The sequence below is a fragment of the Tursiops truncatus genome, chromosome 14, assembly GCF_011762595.2.
Source record: "Tursiops truncatus isolate mTurTru1 chromosome 14, mTurTru1.mat.Y, whole genome shotgun sequence".
NCBI classification, from domain to species: domain Eukaryota; kingdom Metazoa; phylum Chordata; class Mammalia; order Artiodactyla; family Delphinidae; genus Tursiops; species Tursiops truncatus.
In genome coordinates, this window is record NC_047047.1 from 4,518,678 (window position 1) to 4,540,360 (window position 21,683).

At 40.4% G+C, this 21,683-nt stretch overlaps 1 protein-coding gene across 9 annotated transcripts in view; it reads right to left on the reverse strand.

The window, feature by feature from the left end:
• Positions 1–21,683, reverse strand: part of IL1RL2 (interleukin 1 receptor like 2) — a 47,979-nt gene that overhangs the window by 17,906 nt on the left and 8,390 nt on the right. For 8 of the 9 annotated variants that reach the window (XM_019931241.2, XM_019931244.2, XM_019931246.3 and 5 more), the window contains 2 exons: positions 12,670–12,829; positions 9,102–9,176 (listed from right to left, as the gene is read on the reverse strand). In XM_019931241.2, the coding sequence (XP_019786800.1) occupies positions 9,102–9,176; positions 12,670–12,829 (235 nt within the window). The remainder of the gene's footprint in view (positions 1–9,101; positions 9,177–12,669; positions 12,830–21,683) is intronic. The other variant, XM_019931242.3, reaches the window with a different exon arrangement.

The following is a 21,683-nucleotide window of genomic DNA, read 5'->3' on the forward strand; positions in this document are numbered from 1 at the left end:
TGATACTTTTAATGTGCTGTTGGATTCTGTTTGCTTGTATTTTATTGAGGATTTTTGCATCTATGTTCATCAGTAATATTGGCCTGTAGTTTTCTTTTTTGTGACATCTTTGTCTGATTTTGTTATCAGGGTGATGGTGGCCTCGTAGAATGAGTTTGGGAGTGTTTCTTCCTCTGCAATTTTTTGGAAGAGTTTGAGAAGAATGGGTGTTAGCTCTTCTCTAAATGTTTGATAGAATTCCCTGTGAAGCCATCTGGTCCTGGGTTTTGTTTGTTGGAAGATTTTTAATCACAGTTTCAATTTCAGTGCTTGTGATTGGTCTGTTCATTTTTTCTATTTCTTCCTGGTTCAGTCTTGGAATGTTGTACTTTTCTAAGAATTTGTCCATTTCTTCCAGGTTGTCCGTTTTATTAACATATAGTTGCTTGTAGTAGTCGCTCATGATCCTTTGTATTTCTTCAGTGTCAGATGTGACTATTTTCTCATTTCTAATGCTATTGATTTCAATCTTCTCCCTTTTTTCTTGATGAGTCTGGGTAATGGTTTATCAATTTTGTTTATTTTCTCAAAGAACCAGCTTTTAGTTTTATTGATGTTTGTTATTGTTTTCTTCATTTCTTTTCATTTATTTCTGATCTGATCTTTATGATTTCTTTCATTCTGCTAACCTTGGGTATTTTTTGTTCTTCTTTCTCTAATTGCTTTAGATGTAAGGTTAGGTTGTTTATTTGAGATCTTTTCTTGTTTCTTGAGGTAGGATTGTAGTGCTATAAACTTCCCTCTTAGAACTGCTTTTGCTGCATCCCATAGGTTTTCTGTCGCCATGTTTTCACTGTCATTTTTTTCTAGGTATTTTTTGATGTCCTCTTTGATTTCTTCAGTGATCTCTTAGTTATTTAGTAGTGTCTAGTTTAGCCTCCATGTGTTTGTATTTTTTACAGTTTTTTTCCTGTAACTGATAACTAGTCTCATAGCATTGCCATCGGAAAAGATATTTAATAGTATTTCAATTTGCTTAAGTTTACCAAGGCTTGATTTGGGACCCAAGATATGATGTATCCTGAAGAATGTGCCATGAGCAACTGAGAAGAAAGTGTATTCTGTTGTTTTTGGATGGAAGGTCCTATAAATACCAATTAAGTCCATCTGGTCTAATGTGCATTAAAGTTGTGTTTCCTTATTTATTTTCATTTTGGATGATCTGTCCATTGGGGTGTTAAAGTCCCCTACTATTATTGTGTTACTGTCGATTTCCCCTTTTATGTCTGTTAGCATTTGTCTTCTGTATTGAGGTGCTCCTATGTTGGGTGCATAAATATTTACAATTGTTATATATTTTTCTTGGATTGATCCCTTGATCATTATGTAATGTCCTTCTTTGTCTCTTGTAATAGTCTTTATTTTAAAGCCTATTTTTTCTTATATGAGTATTGCTACTTCATCTTTCTCTTGATTTCCATTTGCATGAAATACCTTTTTCCATCCCCTCACTTTCAGTCTGTATGTGTCCCTAGGTCTGAAGTTGGTCTCTTGTAGACAACATATATACAGGTCTTGTTTTTGTATCCATGCAGATAGTCTGTGTCTTTTGGTTGGAGCATATAAGCCATTTACATTTAAGGTAAGTATTTATATGTATTTTCCTATGACGATTTTCTTAATTGTTTTGGGTTTGTTTTTGTAGGTCTTTTCCTTCTCTGTGTTTCCCTCCTAGAGAAGTTCCTTTACCATTTGTTGTAAAGCTGGTTTGGTGGTGCTGAATTCTCTTAACTTTTGCTTGTCTGTAAAGGTTTTTATTTCTCCACTGAATCTGAATGAGATCCTTGCTGGGTAATCTTGGTTGTAGATTTTCCCCTTTTATCACTTTAAATGTGTCCTGCCACCCCCTTCTGGCTTGCAGAGTCCTGCTGAAAGATCAGCTATTAACCTTATGGGGATTCCCTTGTATGTTATTTGTTGCTTTTCCCTTGCTGCTTTTAATATTTTTTCTTTGTATATAATATTTGATAGTTTGATTAATATGTGTCTTGGCATGTTTCTCCTTGGGTTTATCCTGTATGGGATTCTCTGTGCTTCCTGGACGTGATTGACTATTTCTTTCCCATATTAGGGAAGTTTTCAATAATCTCTTCAAATATTTTCTCAGACCCTTTCTTTTTCTCTTCTTCTGGGACCCTTATAATTCGAATGTTGGTGTATTTAATGTTGGCCCAGAGGTCTCTGAGACTGTCCTCAATTCTTTTTTCTTTATTCAGCTCTGCAGAAGTTATTTCCACTATTCTGTCTTCCAGGTCACTTATCCGTTCTTCTGCCTTAGTTATTCTTCTATTGATTCCTTCTATTTTTAATTTCATTTGTTGTGTTGTTCATCATTACTTGTTTGCTCTTTAGTTCTTCTAATTCCTTATTAAACATTTCTTGTATGTTCTCCATTCTATTTCTGAGATTTTGGATCATCTTTACTATCATTACTCTGAATTCTTTTTCTGGTAGACTGCTTATTTCCTCTTCATATATTGGTCTGGTGGGTTTTTACCTTGCTCCTTCATCTGTTGCATATTTCTCTGTCTTCTCATTTTGCTTAACTTACTGTGTTTGGGGTCTCCTTTTCACAGCCTGCAGGTTCATGGCTCCTCTTGTTTCTGGTGGGTTAGGTTGGTTCAGTGGCTTGTGTAGGCTTCCTTGTGGGGGGGTTTGGTGTCTGTGTTCTAGTGGGTGGGCTGAATCTTCTCTTTCTGGTGGGCAGAGCCGTGTCCAGTGGTGTGTTTTGGGTGGTCTGTGAATTTAGTATGACTTTCGGCAGCCTGTCTGCTAATGGGTGGGGTTATGTTCCTGTCTTGCTAGTTGTTTGGCATGGGATGTCCAGCACCGGGGCTTGCTGGCCATTGGATGGAGCTTGTTTTTAGTGTTGAGACAGATCTCTGGGAGAGCTCTCACCAATTAATATTACATGGGGCCAGGTGGTCTCTGGTTGTCCAACATCCTGGACACGGCTCTCCCACCTCGGAGGTCCAGGGCCGACACCCAGCCGGAGCACCAAGACCCTGCTAGCCACACAGCACAGAATAAAAGGAAGGTTAAAAAAAAAAAAGAACAGACAGAACCCCAAAACAAATGATAAAAGCAAAACTAAACAGGCAAAATCACAGAAACATACATACACACACACACACTCACAAAAAGAAAAAAAAAACCCCAAACAGACAGAACCCCAAGACAAACAGTAAGAGCAAAACTAAACAGACAAAATCACACAAAGAAACATACACACAGACACTCAGAAAAAGAGAAAAAAAAAAAGGAAGAGAGCAACCAAACCAATAAACAAACCCACAGATGAAAACAAACACTAAAAACTAAACTAAGATAAACATAAAACCAAAAACAAATCAAATGCAGAAAGCAAACCCTGAGTCCACAGTTGCCCCCAATGTCCTCCGCCTCAATTTTGGGAACACTCGTTGTCTATTCAGGTATTCCACACATGCAGGGTTTACCAAGCTGATTGTGGGGATTTAGTCCACTGCTTCTGAGGCTGCACAGTGAGATTTCCTTTCTCTTCTTTGTTCACACAGCTCCTGGGGTTCAGCTTTGGTTTTGGCCCCGCCTCTGCATGTAAGTCACCTTCAGGCATCTGTTCCCCACCCAGACAGGACAGGATTAAAGCAGTGGCTGATTAGGGCTCTCTTGCTCACTCAGGCCGGGGAGAGGGTGGGGTATGGTAGTCACAAATGGGATGCTGGGAGTGCCTGCAGTGGCAGAGGGCAGTGTGATGTTGCAACAGCCTGAGGTGCACCGTGTGTTCTCCTGGGGAAGTTGACCCTGGATCACAGGAGCCTGGCAGTGGTGTGCTGCATAGGTTCCTTTGAGGGTGTGGGTAGTGACCTGTGCTTGCACACGGGACTCTTGATGGCAGTGGTGGCAGAGGTAGCAGTCTGTGCCCACCTCTGACATCCAAGATGATAGCTGTGGCTCGTGCTCATCTCTGGAGCTCCCTTAGGCAGTGCTTTGCAGTGTCTGCAGTCTCACGGAGTAGGAAGCCCTTCTCCTCATGCACTCCGAAACAATGGTCTCTTGCCTCTCCGGCAGGTCCAGACTTTTTCCCGGGCTCCCTCCCGGCTAGCCGTGGTGCACTAACCCCCTGCAGGCTGTGTTCATGCCGCCAACCCCAGTCCTCTACCTGTGCTCCAACCGAAGCCTGAGCCTCAGGTCCCAGCCCCCGCTTGCCCCGGCTGGTGAGCAGACAAGCCTCTCAGGCTGGTGAGTGCTGGTCGGCACTGATCCTCTGTGCGGGAATCTCTCCACTTTGCCCTCCACACCCCTGTTGCTGTGCTCTCCTCTGTGGCTTCAAAGCTCCCCACCCCATCCCTGCCAGTGAGGGGGCTTCCTAGTGTGTGGAAACTTTTCCTCCCTCACAGCTCCCTCCCAGACGTGCAGGTCCCATCCCTATTCTTTTGTCTCTTCTTTTTCTTTTTTCTTTTGCCCTACCCATGTATGTGGGGATTTTCTTGCCTTTTTGGAAGTCTGAGGTCTTCTGCCAGCGTTCAGTAGGTGTTCTGTAGGAGTTGTTCCACACATAGATGTATTTTTGATGTGTTTGTGGGGAGGAAGGTGATCTCCACATCTCACGCTGCCACCATCTTGAAGGTCTCCAACATACTAGTTCTTATTCATTTCTCTTACTGTTGCTATAAACGCACTGGCATGGTTTCTATTATTTACCTCCTATGCCTATGGCCTATTTGAACTCTCTTCTCTTCTGCATGTCTCCCAGGTCACATGTGTATATACACCCGTGTACATGATGAGTATACACCCGTGTACATGATGAGTATACAGAATTATCTACCAGTAAAATTGGGAGATCATAGATTATGCCTAGCTCCAACTTGAAATGACATGCCAAGCTGTTTTCTAATAGTTGTACCACCTGACACTTCCACCAGCAGTGTGAGAGTTCCTGTTACTGCACAGACACCATGATGCCTGGGCTTGTCAGTCTATTTACTTTAGCCATCTTTATGTATGTGTCCTGATATCACCTCGCGAACTTAAGTTACATCTCCCTAGACTGCACCTGATCGAGCACCTTTTTAACCTTTTTATTGGCTGTGTTGATATCCTCTCCTTGAGCTGTCGGTCCAAGCGGTTTGTCTGTCCTCCTACCGGGTGGCCTTCTTCTCATTATTTTGGAGGAGCTTGGGCTAGACCCTGCATACAAGACCTTTGCTCACTTACTTCAAGTATCTTCTTCTACTCTGTGGCTTGTCTGTCCACTCTCTGAATAAATAGAAGTTCTTATTTCTAATGTAGCCTCACTTACCAATTTTTTCCTTCAATACTAGTAATTTGTATGTTCTTTGTTTTTTTAATCTTTCCTTACCCCAAATCATAAAGGTATTTTTCTAGAAATGTGTGGTTTTGACTTTCATATTTAGGTCTACAATTCATCTGAAATTATTTTTATAAAAGGCACGAGAAAGGGGGAAAGTTTTGCCTTATTCTATATTACATCTAATTGTCTAGGACCATTTATTGAGAAGACTGCACTTTCCCTATTCCTCTGTAGTGTCAGCTTTGTCAAAACCAAGTGCTTTGCATGAATGGATCTATTTCTGGGCCTTCAATTCTGTTCTATTGTCGATCCTCATACCAGGACTAGAGTGTCTAAATTACCATAGCTTTTTAGCAAATCTTGAAATCTGGTGTCACTCATCCTCCCATTCAGTTCTTCTTCATTGAAAGAGTCTTAACTATTATTCAATCTTTGAGTTTTCATACCAATGTTATAATCAATATATCAAATTCTGCAAAAACCAAAATCTGTTAAGATTTTGACTGTCTTCTTCCTCAAAACAAAGAAAAAGCATTCAATAATTCAGTCTTGACTGTGTTGTTTCTATAGGTTTTTAAAAATAGATTTTTAAAAATCAGATTAAGGACATTCCCTTCTATTCTTAATAAAAGAGTTGTTTTTTTAAAATAATGAATTCCTAGTTCAAGTTTTCTAAATGACTTTTTTGTATCTATAAGGTAAGTGTATTATTTTTCTCCTTTAGTTTGTTTATGCAAAATAAAAGAGTGAATTATCTAATATGAAACAACCTTGTATTGCTCTGTATAACCCCAATTTAGTCTTTTATGCATGTTGTTAAAATTAATTTGCTTACATTTTTCATCTGTGTTTATGAATGAGAGTTGGCCTGAAATTTTCCTTTGTAATAATGTCCTGGACTTCCCAGGTAGTGCAGTAGTTGAGAATCCACCTGCCAATGCAGGGGACACAGGTTCGATCCCTGGTCCAGGAAGATCCCACATGCCACAGAGAAACTAAGCCCATGCACCACAACTACTGAGCCTGTGTTCTACAGCCCGTGAGCCACAACTACAGAGCCTGTGCACTACAACTACTGAACTCTGCACACCTAGAGCTCGTGCTCCACAACTAGAGAAGCCACCACAGTAAGAAGCCCATGCACCACTGTGAAGAGTAGCCCCAGCTCGCCGCAACTAGAGAAAGCCTGTGCACAGCAATGAAGACCCAATGCAACCAAATATAAATTTTAAAAAAATTAATAATGCCCTTGTTGGGTTTGGGTGTCAAGGTTTTCCTGACCTTATAAAATGAGATAAGGACTATTTCCTCTTTTGCTTCTCCCTGAAACAATTTGTTGAAAATTGATGTTATCTCTTTATTAAATGTTTTGTAGAATTCACCAGTAAAACCAACTGAATCTGGAATTTTGTTTGTGGGAAGATTTTAAATTTATTTAATAGTTATATGATTATCTTCCTCTCTCATGGCTTATATTTTCTTTCTAATTATCTAAACACAATGGCTAGAATTTTCAAAGACAGGAGAGGGCAACAACGTTAATTAAGAGAGTTAATAACAGGTATGTTTATCCTTTCTAGGTGTTTATGAAATCCACTAGGGTATTCACATGGTGAGTGATATGTAGACAACTATCTTTTATTATGGGCAGCATTATTTCTTTGAAAATTCAGAAGAACTAAAGAACTCTCCTTGAAACTTGTGGGTCCAGAGCCTTTTAAGTACTGAGTAGATTTCATCTCCTTTCCATGTGTTGCTTTGTAAGCTTTCTCATTTCTGTCTTTAATGTTTGAGTTTCTCTGCATTGGGGGGATTAGATTTGCTGGAGGTTCCTCTATCTTCTTTTTCTATTCCACCCCACCCCCGCCCCAACCCTTCTATCCCAGAACCAACTTTGGAATTTATCAATTCTATTTGTTGGTTGTTTTCCTTATAATAACTTTATAATTTTTTACGCCTATCTTTTTTATTTCCTTCCATGGAGTTGTTTAGTTGCTCTTTTTTATAGAGTTAAATGCTTAGATGATGGATTTTAATGTTTTCTACACTTATTATTAATCATAATGATATTTAAAGATACACGCTTGTTTAGAACTCACCATTGGTCACATTCCATTTGATATGTTCTCTCTGCCATTATTTTCTAAATATTCTGTACCAATGGCTTTGGCTTAATCTAACCAAGAAAGTAAATACTTAGAAGCTAAATTTATTGTTGCTTATTTTTTTTAATTAGTGGATTTATTTTTTGTTGGGTTTATCATTGTTTTGACTTTAGCTGTAAATTTCTAGATTACCTACATGGGGATTATACCACGTGGTCTGTATAATTTCCTTTTTTGGGTCTCTGAGTTTCTCATAGATGTTTATGAGTGCTATCCATTAAATACATTATTCTTAATATATTACTAGAGTATTTTAGATCCTTATTTGACTAGCAAATTTGTCAAAGCCAGAGTATGTTAAAATCTCCCACTATAACTGAAACTATTGTACTGTCTTGTTGTATTGTCCTTGTATCTCTGAGAGTTTAGCTTTATATATTTTATTTTGATGCATGGCTATTTGACACATAAACATTTTTATTTGGGGAAGGATAATTTTTATTAGTATAAAATGATTCAATTTGTCATTTAATTTTTTGCATTGAAAGATATATTATCAGATTGAAAGATTAATGTTGTGAATCTGATTTCTTTGTATTGCTATTGTATGCAAATCTTATGCATATCTTGCTTATGCACTGATTTTTAACCTTCTAGGACATGTATTTTTAGATCTGTGTATTTTGAGGAGAGCATAAAATTGGATTTTAATATTTGACTCAACCTGAACATCTGCCTTTTTTTTTTTTAATTTTTTAATTTTTTGGTTGCATTGGCTCTTTGTTGCTGCACGCGGGCTTTCTCTAGTTGCAGCAAGTGGGGGCTACTTTTCGTTGTGGTGCACGGGCTTCTCATTGCAGTAACTTCCCTTGTGGAGCATGGGCTCTAGGTGGGTGGGCTTCAGTATTTGTACAGAGTGGGCTCAGCAGTTGTGGCTCACAGGCTCTAGAGCTCAGGCTCAGTAGATGTGGCACATGGGCTTAGTTGCCCCATGGCATGTGGGATCTTCCCAGACCATGGATTGAACCTGTGTCCCCTGCATTGGCAGGAGGATTCTTAACCACTGCACCACCAGGGAAGTCCCGAGCATCTGTCTTTTAATAAAAACTTTGTTTAATTTATTTTTTCTTTAGAAGGTACTCAACACATTTTTACCTTACTAGTGATTACCTTTAAATTTTAAAAAATTATTTGAGTCCCTTTTTCTCCACTTAGATCACAAACTGAAGCAGTGTTTATTGATCCCTTCCTATGTAAAATAAGGAAAATAACATGATAACTTCCCCTACTCCTTTCATATCCTTCCTAGTGTGAGATAATATAACCCAGGACTCTTGATCAACATTACTTAATAGTAGTTTGATATTACATATCATGTCTTTCAGGAAGGATTTGTCTTTGCGTGAACAGATTTACAGTAATCTTTCAGACCCATAGTGATTGCAGCCAGACCTTTCATAGCACAACCTCCCCAGTCTTCTGCTCTGTGATTTTTTATTTTGATACCTCTCCTGATGAACTCAGGTATATCCAAAGCTGGAAACTGGATACACCTGTGTGGGATTTGTCTTCCTTCCTGAAATTCAAAAACATTCACAGGGATGTGTGGACTTACTGATTCCTGCCCTTAGGATTTCAGTGGCTTCAATAAGTTTACTCACCAAGTTTTACTTCAATTGAATTATTTTTTGGATAAATGATCTTAGGGATTCTTCTTCCATTTCCCACTTTTTCTGCTAAGAAATCATACCCACATGAAATTGTATTAGAAACATTCCCAACTACTTGAATGCAGTAATAACATAAAGAAAACCTGGTACTGAGCAGACCTTCAATAAACATTGGTCAAGAAAAAACAATACCCATGATGTGACAAAGTATCTCTCCATAAGTGCATAGTTTTCAACCAGAAATAATTGAATTGCTAAGGGGAAAATCTAAAAGCTGGGCTACCAAGAGAGTTCACATCATCATTTTATATTTGACATAAATATAAACTGATGAGATTGTGTAATAACTTCTCATTGCCTAGTCATTCAGTACACGTCTTAAGCACTGGTGATAAGCAAAGCTCTGGCCTGGGTCCTAGACAGAAAGAAACAGTGACCCTAATGGTCTGCCCTCAGTTCCACTCCTCCATCCTCCAGCCCTGCTATTCCATATTCTTCGCAGACCGTCCTTATTCTTCAGTTTTTTCATCCCTCCCCCTCACTTTATAACTGCCTTCCTTGTATTGACTCCCCACCCCTTTGTCTTTCTCCACACCTTCCCTCCCCCATTTGTCTACCAATATTTAGCAATCACCCTCTGGATCCCACATTTCTCCTCTCCATTTGGGGTGCGAGGTGAAAAAGTTATAAGAGGGAAGCTATAAAAATGCAAAACCATATGTCCTTTGTGGTGGCAATAATAGTTGCACATTCTACAAACTATTCAAATTCAGTACAGTAAGTCCTCTGCATACAAACCTTCAAGTTGTGAACTTTCAAAGATGCTAACTTGCGTTTGCGTGTCCACATAAGTTAGTTCATGTGTCTGGCATACATTGTCACATGTGTGCAACCTCTACAAGTGGTTGTGCTTTTGTGTACTTTACTGTACAGTACTGTATAAAGTAGAGTATCTTTATTTCAAGCCCGGGATGTCCAGAAGCAAGTGTAAAAGCAGCGGTGATGTAGCTGGTACTTTCCTGTTCACTCGATGCCAGCCCCTGTATGCCAGCTCTCGTACTGTACAACTGTACTTTTCAAGGTACTGTACTGTAAGATTAAAAGTGTTTTCTTTATTTTGTGTGTTTGTTTTTTACGTATTATTTTTGTGAAAATTATTATAAACCTATTACAGTACAGTACTATATAGCCGATTGTGTTAGTTGGGTACCTAAGCTAACTTTGTTGGACCTACAAACATGCTCTTGGGATGGAACTTGTTCTTATGTGGGGGACTTACTGTATGTCCCAAACAGAAGTCATCACCAGCCAGTTAATATACCATCTCCCACTCAATCACACACATAGAAAATCTAGATGTCATTCTAAGTAACAGCTTTCCTCCCACCCTCTTCATATGATCATCACCCAGCCAAACTAATTTTACCTCTTAGCATTTCTCAGTCTGTGCCTCTTTCTTTACACCTAAACCCTAGTTTCTACTCTCTACTCTTTCCCTAGGCACTCTCATTCACATCCACCTCTTCAATTATCGTCTAAAGTTCAATGACTTTGCAAGGTGTAACTCTAAGCTCCAGACCCATATAGGCCATGACCTACTTGACGTCTCAAGTCACCAAGTACTCAGCTCACCCATGACCAAACTCATGATCTCACTCTTAAATCCAGTTTTCCTCCAGAGTTATCTTTTTTCCTTGAATCGTATCACCATCCAAAAGGCCTAGCTTCCTGGATCTTGCCATATCTCTCACCCCACATTCAATCTGACACCAAGACCTGTGGATTTTACCTCCTAGAATGCCTGGAGTCCATCCACCTGTGCCTAGCTGATGTCTCACCTGCATTTCTGCACCTGTCTCCTAACTGCCATTCTTACCTATAGCGATCGTTCTGTGCACAGTGGCCACAGTGAGCTCTCAGAAACATGTTACACCATGCTACTCTCCTGCTCTCAACTGCTCTGGCTGCTTCCCATTGTTCTTAGGAGAAAATCCATGCTTCCCACACTGGACTGAATGTTCCTACCTAACGTTGGCCCCTGACTGCTTCTCCAACCTCTTTGCCTACTGTGATCTCCCTTATTCAGCATCATCCCACCAACCTACCTACTTCCCATCCTTCAGACATACCATGGTCTGACTTGTTGTAGGGCCTTCACTTTGGCTGCCCCCTCAGTCTAGAAAAAACCTCACTCGTTTCAGCAGTTAATGCTTCCTGACCATCAGCATCACTATTATTGGGAAGCTTTCCCTGACCCACTTCCTTCTCAACAGATCCTTGTCTGTTTGATATCACATTTTCCTTTCTGCTCAGACTCCAAAGCTCCATCCAGGCAGCGGTCATGGCTGTTTGCCTCACCATCATGTTCTCCCTGCCCAGCACAGGACCTGACCTTGATGGGCACTCAGTAAAGGGTCACTAAATTACTGCCTGAAGAATCTCCTACCACTTCCAGCGAAGTTCAGATGGTTACATCCAGATGTTGCAGCAGCCTCCTAAGTGGTCTCCAGGCCTCAAGACCTCCTTCAACTCCTGCTCAAACCATCTTAGGACTGATCTCATCCATCACAAATGCAGCCTCATGGCTCTGCATTTACACTCATCCAAGGGCTCTTCAGGGCTTCATGGTAAAACCTGCGTATAATCAGACCCCTTGACCTTTCCCCTGTTTAACTCCATGACTACAGTTCCCACCACTCCTCAGCTCACAGCTTTTTATGCTCTAACAAAATTACTTTTAGATCCAACATAAACTATCATGGTAGACACTTCTATGCTTTGCCTTAGACACTTCTCTCTGCCCCTCCTCCCTCTTCTTTACTTCTGTAAACTCTGCTCGTCCTTCAAAATTCAGCTGAGAAGACATTTCCTCTTGGAAAGCTTCCAAGACCATTTATTTACTTGCCACCTATGCAGCTACTTCTGATTTTTTTTTCCTGCTCCCCTGGACACTGTCTATAACACTCTCCTTACCACATAATGTTAAGATGACCCATTTACATTTCTAGCACCACTACAACCAGGCTGAGAGCTTCTCAAATACAAGAAAGAATTTTTTTAATTTTTTAATTATAGGTTTTAACAATTTTTGGCATATAGCAGATTATAAATAAACATTTATTGCAATGACATAAAATACAGATTATTGGACTCAATGATCTCTTAAGGTATTCTTCATTTTGCCTTTGAAATTCCATCTTATAAAGAATTCCCTCAGCCACCAATGTAAGACTAGAGCATAAGATCATTGAGGTATTCATGTCTGCCCTTTACTGAATACCTATACTTCGCCAGGCACCCTGGGTGCTACTCCATAGACATGATCTCATTTAATTTTCATGAATAAACCAATAATTTTAGTATTCCTTTTTTTCAGATGAGAAAACTAAACAGCCCATGCCCTTTTGCCCCACTCTTCCTACCCTCTGATTCTAATAATGACGTGTTTGAGGGACTGCTAACCCTCAGGAAAATCAAGATCGGGAATCCCTTCTGCCCAAAGCCAACCTCTCACGCAAAGCCAAGAGGCAGTCAAGGGGATGGGTAAGAGTGTACTTACTGATGTTCACAGAAATGCTATTTAAAACAGTGTGCTGCTGCTTTGCGTATGTGAGCGTGGCTTGACACGCGTAGTTCCCTCCATCCTCTGTCGAGACATTCTTCACTAAAAGCTTCTTTCTCCGAGAAATAAATCGTTCTCCTTCAATCTCTTTACAGTCCTAAATTTTAAAAATATATTTTTCATTTCAAAGAGTATTTTGGGGTATCAGTTACATTCCTAGTTAGCACCATTCTATCAACCATGGGGAGACAAGAAACCTATGTGATCTCTAGACCTTAGGTAATTTACAATCTAATTGAAGACATATGTATATTTATATAAGATATGTACATATCTCCCCAGAAAACTGATAAAGAATATTCTACAGGTTACAGTGAGGGCTATAAATATGAGGTATACGGGGAGTTGAGAGGAGAGAGGCCTATGAAGGCTGGAAGGAGGACCTTATGGAGAAGGATTGGACCTGGTCCATAAAGGAGTCTGGTAGGAGGATGTGAACAAGCAGGAAGGTCCTCCACGTCTCTCAATGGACCACCGTCTAATGGCACCAAGCCCCTTTGCAAGACTGCAAGCCCAGGTGAATAAGGACTGCGTCCTCTGTGTTACAGGTCCAATCACACCTTCTCCACCTATCAGGGGTTGGACTTTGCCGAGGTCCAAAATAACTCTTCACCAACCTTCTATCTGGAGGCCTGAGCAATAGTCAAAGTACGTGGCAAGGTTAAGGGGAGCAGATATCACGTCACTTCTTAAGTCACCCAGGCTTCCACTGCATCAACAAGGAAACGGCCTCACACAAAACCACCTTGAAGGCTGGTTAGTCTCAGGAAGGCCTTTCTCATTGTTCTCCTCAGTTTCCACCCAGAGGGCAAGCCTCACCATTCATCTGTCCTGTCATAAGCTCACATTCTCATGTGAATCGTTTTTTCCACCTCAGAGGCCCACTCTTGAACTCTTTCTCAAACCTTTTCCCGTTTCTTCAGGAAGTGCCAATCTACAAAATAACATCTGGGATAACTGAGTCCATTTATTCACTCAAATATTTTTCTTGCTCTTTGCTAGCATTGTGAGAGGCCCTGGTCATGCAGGAATAAGATGCAGTCCCTCAGAGCTCACAATCCTTATAATAGAGAAGACAAACATACAACCCCTAATTATATAAAGACGTAATCGCTCAAGTTTTGAGCTCTATCCTCACTGAGTCAACCATGGTCAGAATTCACTCTCCACCACTGGAACAGTGTGAATGCTTCCATCGTGGAAGGTGAAACTCAATAATGCCAAAATGAACATTTGTTTATTTATTTATCATGTGAACAATAACTTTCTAGAAGTCTTATATTATTTTTTCTGTAAACACTCTATAGGGGAAACCAAATTATAATCAGATAATTGCTTACTGAGTAGAATGGGAATTACTAGTAAGAGTCAGATGCTGATAATATGAGTGATTGCCTTCTTTAGAATCGGGACAAACAAAAAGTGTGAGCGTTTGGATTATGGAAACCTCGTTCCTGGGTGGGGCTTGTGTGGGCGCAATCTCTGGGACTCTGTTTCTATGCTCTGATCTTGATCAGTCCCCTTTCTGATTGACCCATTCAAGACATACAAATATTTAATCATATTAAAGTTTACCCTGGACAGCTGAAGAGCCGTTCTGTCCTTTTTCAGTAACTAGAACTGTCTCTATTGTAATCCGCTGCATTATTTTAGAGTTTTACTGCTCAGAAGGCTTTGATTTTTAGTTAAAAGTGAGTGGTGATATCTCACTAATAAGATTTTAATTAGTAATATTAGCAGCCAACATTTGAAAATTTTTGTCTTTCTAGCACCAAGAAGAACAATTCTGACCCAGCATGTACAATGGTTCACAGGTACAAAATAGACGAGAGCATCCTGGCTAAGCTGTAGTGGTCATAGGAGAGTGATGAAGATGAAACTGGTGAGGGAGTCAGGAGCCCAATCATAGAAAACCATGAAAAGGGGAGGAGCATCTGAAGCTGTCTGTGCAAGGGACCAAGGTGTGCATATTTGCCTTGGAGCACAATCTGTCTGGTTGCTGTGTGGGAAAGGATTAAAATGGGGGGCAATCCTAACGACTAGGGAACAATTTAGGAAGTTATTTCCACACACTAAGGCTGAATAGAACATGAACTAAGGCAGTACACTGGGGATAACCAGAAGGGAACAAAAAACAGTGATTTTAAGCAGTTCTAATTCACAGCCTTAGTGACAAATTTGGACTATGGAGAGGGAACAGGACCGGTATGGTCCCAGCTTAGGGATGCAAAAGTGTCCTTAGATAGGAGATGGAATGCAAAGAAAATACAGAAGAATGATCAGATTTGAGGTTAAGATTAAAAAGTGGCTCTAGACATGGTGAATCTGGTGAGTTGTGTGATGGGAATGTCTACATGGAATGTATGTTAGGTTGTTGGATGAAGTATCTGGAGATGGGAGAAAGGAGAGTTTGGAGCCATCTGTGTGCGATGGTCCTATGAGCCTTCCACCTGAATGCAATCAAAGCAAGAACTGAAGATGACCATGGCTGAAACTGGGAACCCCTAAAATCTAAGACCCAAACCCAGAGAATGAGAACACAGTAATGATTACTAAGGAAAAGCCAGGGGGTGGGGAGATAAAGAATGAGTAAGTTTCAGAAGGGAGAGAAGATGAAGCTCTCAGCTCATGGGCACGTCCAGCAGCGATGGACACCACAAGAGATCAAAATCAGGATCAGGATTGGAAATGAATGTTAGATTTAGCAGCTGGGAAGCCAGTAGTAACTCAGCAACTATAGATCCAGTATGGTGATAGGGCAGAAACCATTGTATTGAGGAGTAATTTGGAATTGAAAAAAAAAAAGGAGACATTCCTGTTTTTCCAAATGTGGATACTTCAGAGTCTATGAGCATGGATGTTCTAACACCTGAACTTTCTCCTCTGGAACACCTCCAATCTCAAGGACCACCTCTACTCCTATGAGTCTTCAATTCTCCCTGCCACAAGCCAGATTTTGTCATTATCCAGAACTACTCTGTCCCTAAATTCTTAAAAATAAAAATATACCATTCTGGGGGGAACCTTCCAGATGGTGGAGGAGTAAGACATGGAAATCACCTTCCTCCCCACAAATACATCAAAAATACACCTACATGTGGAACAACTCCTACAGAACAACTACTGAACGCTGGCAGAAGACCTCAGACTTCCAAAAAGGCAAGAAAATCCCCACATGCTTGGGTAGGGCAAAAGAGAAAAGAAAAAACAGAAACAAAAGAATAGGGACGGGACCTGCCCCTTGGAGAGGGAGCTGTGAAGGAGGAAAAGTTTCCAAACACTAGGAAGCCCCTTCATCGGTGGAGACAGGGGGTGGCGGGGGGGAAGCTTTGGAGCCACGGAGGAGAGTGCAGCAATAGGGGTGCAGAGGGCAAAGCAGAGAGATTCCTACACAGAGGACTGGTGCCAACCAGCACTCACCAGCCTGAGAGCCTTGTCTGTTCACCCGCCGGGGTGGGTGGGGGCTGGGAGCTGAGGCTCTAGCTTCGGAGGTCAGATCCCAGGGAGAGGACTGGGGTTGGCTGCGTGGACACAGCCTAAAGGCGGCTAGTGCACCACAGCTAGCTGGGAGGGAGGCCAGGAAAAATTCTGGAACTGCCTAAGAGGTGAGAGACCATTGTTTTGGGGTGTTTGAGGAAAGGGGATTCCTTCCCCGCTGCCCACAGAAGGCAGAGCACTGCCTAAATGAGCTCCAGAGACGGGCGCAAGCCACGGCTATCAGCATGGACACCAGAGACGGACATGAGATGCTGAGGCTGCTGCTGCAGCCACCAAAAATCCTGTGTGCAAGCACAGGTCACTATCCACACCACCACCACCACCCTCCGCCCTGGGAGCCTGTGTAGCCTGCCACTGCCAGGGTTCCGTGATCCAGGGACAAGTACCCCAGGAGAACACATGGTGCGACTCAGGCTGTTGCAACGTTATGCTGGCCTCTGCCGCTGCAGGCTCGCCCCGCATTCCAATTATAACTACCTTACCCCTCCCTCCCCCCTGGTCTGAGTGAGCAAGAGCTCCCTAATCAGCTGCTGCTTTAACTCAGTCCTCTCTGGGCGGGAACAGATGCCTGAAGGTGACCTACACGCAGAGATGGGGCCAAGACCAAAGCTGTACCCTAGGAGCTGTGCGAACAAAGAAGAGAAAAGGAAATTTCCCTGTCCAGCCACAGGAGCAGCGGATTAAATCTCCACAATCAACTTGATGTACGCTGCATCTGTGGAACACCTGAATAGACAACGAATCATCCCAAAATTGAGGGAGTGGACTTTGGGAGCAACTGTAAACTTGAGTTTTACTATCTGTGACTGATTTGTTTCTGATTTTTATGTTTATCTTAGTTTAGTTTTTAGCCCTTGTTATCACTGGTGGACTTGTTTTATTGGTTTGGTGGCTCTCTCCTTTATTATTATTATTATTTTTTAATATTTTTATTTAAATAATTTTTTCATTTATTTATTTTTTTCTTCCTTTTTGTCTCACTTTTCTTCTGAGCTGTGTGGCTGACAGGGTCCTGCTGCTCCAGCCTGGTGTCAGGCCTGAGCCGCTGTGGTGGGAATCCCCATAAGGTTAATAGCTGATCTTTCAGCAGAAACTCTACAAGCCAGAAGGGGGAGGCAGACATATTTAAAGTGATGAAACGGAAAAACTTACAACCGAGATTACTCTAACCAGCAAGAATCTCAATCAGATTTGATGGAGAAAACAAAACCTTTACAGACAAGCAAAAGTGAAGAGAATTCAACACCACCAAACCAGCTTTACAACAAATGCTAAAGGAACTTCTCTAGGCGGGAAACACAAGAGAAGGGAAAGACCTACAAAAACAAACCAAGAACAATTAAGAAAATGGTAATAAGAACACACACACTAATAATTACCTTAAGTGTAAATGGATTAAGTGCTCCAACCAAAAGACATACAGTCTGAATAGATACAAAAACAAGACCCATATATATCCTCTCTAAAAGAGACCCACTTCAGACCTAGGGACACATACAGACTGAAAGTGAGGGGATGGAAAAAGATATTCCATGCAAATGAAAATCAAAAGAAAGCTGGAGTAGGCAATTCTCATATCAGACAAAATAGACATTAAAATAAAGACTATTACAAGAGACAAATAAGGACACTACATAATGATCAAGGGATCAATACAAGAAGAAGATACAACAATTGTAAATATTTATGCACCCAACACAGAAGCACCTCAATACATAAGACAAATGCTAACAGCCATAAAAGGGGAAGTCGACAGTAACACAAAAATAGTAGGGGACTTTAACACCTCACTTACACCAATGGACACATCACCCAAAATGAAAATAAATAAGGAAACACAGCTTTAAATGACACATTAAACAAGATGGACTTAATTGATATTTATAGGACCTTCCATCCAAAAACAACAGAATACACTTTCTTCTCCAGTGCTCATGGAACATTCTCCAGGATAGATCATATCTTGGGTCACAAATCAAGCTGTGGTAAATTTAAGAAAATTGAAATCGTATCAAGCATCTTTTCCGACCACAATGCTATGAGACTAGATATAAATTACAGGAAAAAAACTGTAAAAAATACAAACACATGGAGGCTAAACTAGACACTACTAAATAACTAAGAGATCACTGAAGAAATCAAAGAGGAAATCAAAAAATACCTAGAAACAAATGACAATGAAAACACGATGACCGAAAACCTATGGGATGTAGCAAAAGCAGTTCCAAAAGGGAAGTTTATAGCACTACAATCCTACCTCAAGAAACAAGAAAAATCTCAAATAAACAACCTAACCTTACACCTAAAGCAATCAGAGAAAGAAGAACAAAAAATACCCAAGGTTAGCAGAAGGAAAGAAATCATAAAGATCAGATCAGAAATAAATGAAAAAGAAATGAAGGAAACAGTTGCAAAGATCAATAAAACTAAAATCTGGTTCTTTGAGAAGATGAACAAAATTGATAAACTATTAGCCAGACTCATCAAGAAAAAAAGGGAGAAGACTCAAGTCAATAGAATTAGAAATGAAAAAGGACAAGTAACAACTGATACTACAGAAATACAAAGGATCATGAAAGATTACTACAAGCAACTATATGCTAGTAAAATGGACAACCTGGAAGAAATGGACAAATTCTTAGAAAAGCACAGCTTTCCGAGACTGAACCGGGAAGAAATAGAAAGTATGAACAGACCAATCACAAGCACTAAAATTGAAACTGTGATTAAAAATCTTCCAACAAACAAAAGCTCTGGACCAGATGGCTTCACAGGAGAATTCTATCAAACATTTAGAGAAGAGCTAACACCTATCCTTCTCAAACTCTTCCAAAATACAGCAGAGGAAGGAACATACCCAAACTCATTCTATGAGGCCACCATCACCCTGATACCAAAACCAGACAAAGATGTCACACACACACAAAAGAAAACCACAGGCCACTATCACTGATGAACATAGATGCAAAAATCCTCAACAAAATACTAGCACATTAAAAGGGTCATACACCATGATCAAGTGGGTTCTATCCCAGGAATACAAAGATTCTTCTATATATGCAAATCAATCAATGTGATACACCATATTAACAAACTGAAGGATAAAAATCATATGATCATCTCAGTAGATGCAGGAAAAATTTTTGACAAAATTCAACACCCATTTATAATAAAAACTCTCCAGAAAGTAGGCATAGAGGGAACCTATCTCAGTATAATAAAGGCCATATATGACAAACCCACAGCCAACATCGTTCTCAATGGTGAAAAACTGAAACCATTTCCTCTAAGGTCAGGAACAAGACAAGGTTGCCGACTCTCACCACTATTATTCAACAGAGTTTTGGAAGTTTTAGCCACAGCAATCAGAGAAGAAAAAGAAATAAAAGGAATCCAAATCAAAAAAGAAGTACAACTGTCACTGTTTGCAGATGACATGATACTATACATAGAGAATCCTAAAGATGCTACCAGAAAACTACTAGAGCTAATCAATGAATTTGGTAAAGTTGCAGGATACAAAATTAATGCACAGAAATCTCTTGCATTCCTATACACTAATGATGAAAAATCTTAAAGAGAAATGTAGGAAACACTCCCACTTACCACTGCAACAAAAAGAATAGAATACCTAGGAATAAACCTACCTAAGGAGACAAAAGACCTGTATGCAGAAACTATAAGACACTGATGAAAGAAATTAAAGACGATACAGACAGATGGAGAAATATACCATGTTCTTGGATTGGAAGAATGACCATTGTGAAAATGACTATACTACCCAAAGCAATCTACAGATTCAGTGCAATCCCTATCAAACTACCAATGGCATTTTTCACAGAACTGGAACAAAAAATTTCACAATTTGTATGGAAACACAAAAGACCCCGAATAGCCAAAGCAATCTTGAGAAAGAAAAACGGAGCTGGAGGAATCAGGCTTCCTGGCTTCAGACTATACTACAAAGCTACAGTAATCAAGACAGTATGGTACTGGCACAAAAACAGAAATATAGATCAATGGAACAGGATAGAAAACCCAGATATAAACCCATGCACATATGGTTACCTTATCTTTGTCAAAGGAGGCAAGAATATACAATGGAGTAAAGACAGCCTCTTCAATAAGTGATGCTGGGAAAACTCGACAGCTACATGTAAAAGAAAGATATTAGAACACTTCCTAATGCTGTATACAAAAATAAATCATATGCCATCACGGCGAGGAGGAGATTATCAACAGAACCAAAAAGTATATAAGAATACACCTGTGAAATGCACCCTGTCTATGTGATAGATTTGTATTAATCTGCAGGTTCATCAGTATCTCTGGGACAGTGACAGATGAAAAGGAGACATCAGTCAGGGCCAAGTGCCTGAGGAAGAAGTACATGGGGTTGTGGAAGCAAGAGTCCAGCCTGATGAGCAGAGGATGAGCACGTTCTCCAGCACCGTGGTCAGGTACATGCCCAGGAACAGGGCAAAGAACACGCCCTGCTGCTCTGGAAGGGTGGGGAGCCCCAGGAGGAGGAACTCGGACACACTGCTGTGGTTCTCCCTCCTCATGCCGTTCTTATCTCTGCTGGGAATGAATAGAAACTGGAAATGTCAGGAACTCAGACATACTGAGCATAGCAACTACCATATGGTCACATACTTTCTCCAAGTCGCTGTGTCACTGTATAGACAAATCTCACTGCATTGCACTCACACGTTGGTGCCTCATCCAGTCTGGTGAGAACAGTGAAATGTGATTTGTCTGAACACTGACACGGTCACTTGGAGACATCATTCAAACATCAATGGAAGAAACATCAATCAAACTCTTCAGCTGAAATCAGGAAGACCTCATTCTTTTTTTAATAGAGTGAAGACACTACGATAGACCTTAGGGGGAGAGTAATAAATAATACACAGTCCCTTCCGTGGCTTTATAGCCAGACAGCTCATGTGCATGTGTCTGTCTTGCACACACAAACACACACACACACCACTGAAAGCATTATTGGGAAAGTAATGTACCATGTACAGAATAAGTGCTGAACACATAAACTCACTTCTTATCATTAGAATGACAAGAAGGAAGGAAGGAAGGGAGGAAGAGAGGAGAAAAGGGAACATTATGGCAATCCCTCAGAAACTTAAACATAGAATTACCATATGATCCAGAAATTTCACTTCTGATAATATTTCCAAAAGAACTGAAAGCAGGGGCCAAAGAGATATTTGTACATCCATGTTTAAAGCAGCATTATTCACAAGAGCCGAATGATGGTAACAATCTGTGTCCATTGAAAAATGAATGGATAAACAAAATGTGGTCTGTACATACAATGGAATATTATCCAGCCTTAAAAAGGAAAGAAATCCTGACACATGCTACAACACGGATGAACCTTGAAGCCATTATGCTAAGTAGAATCAGCCAGTCACAAAAGTGTAAATACTGTAAGA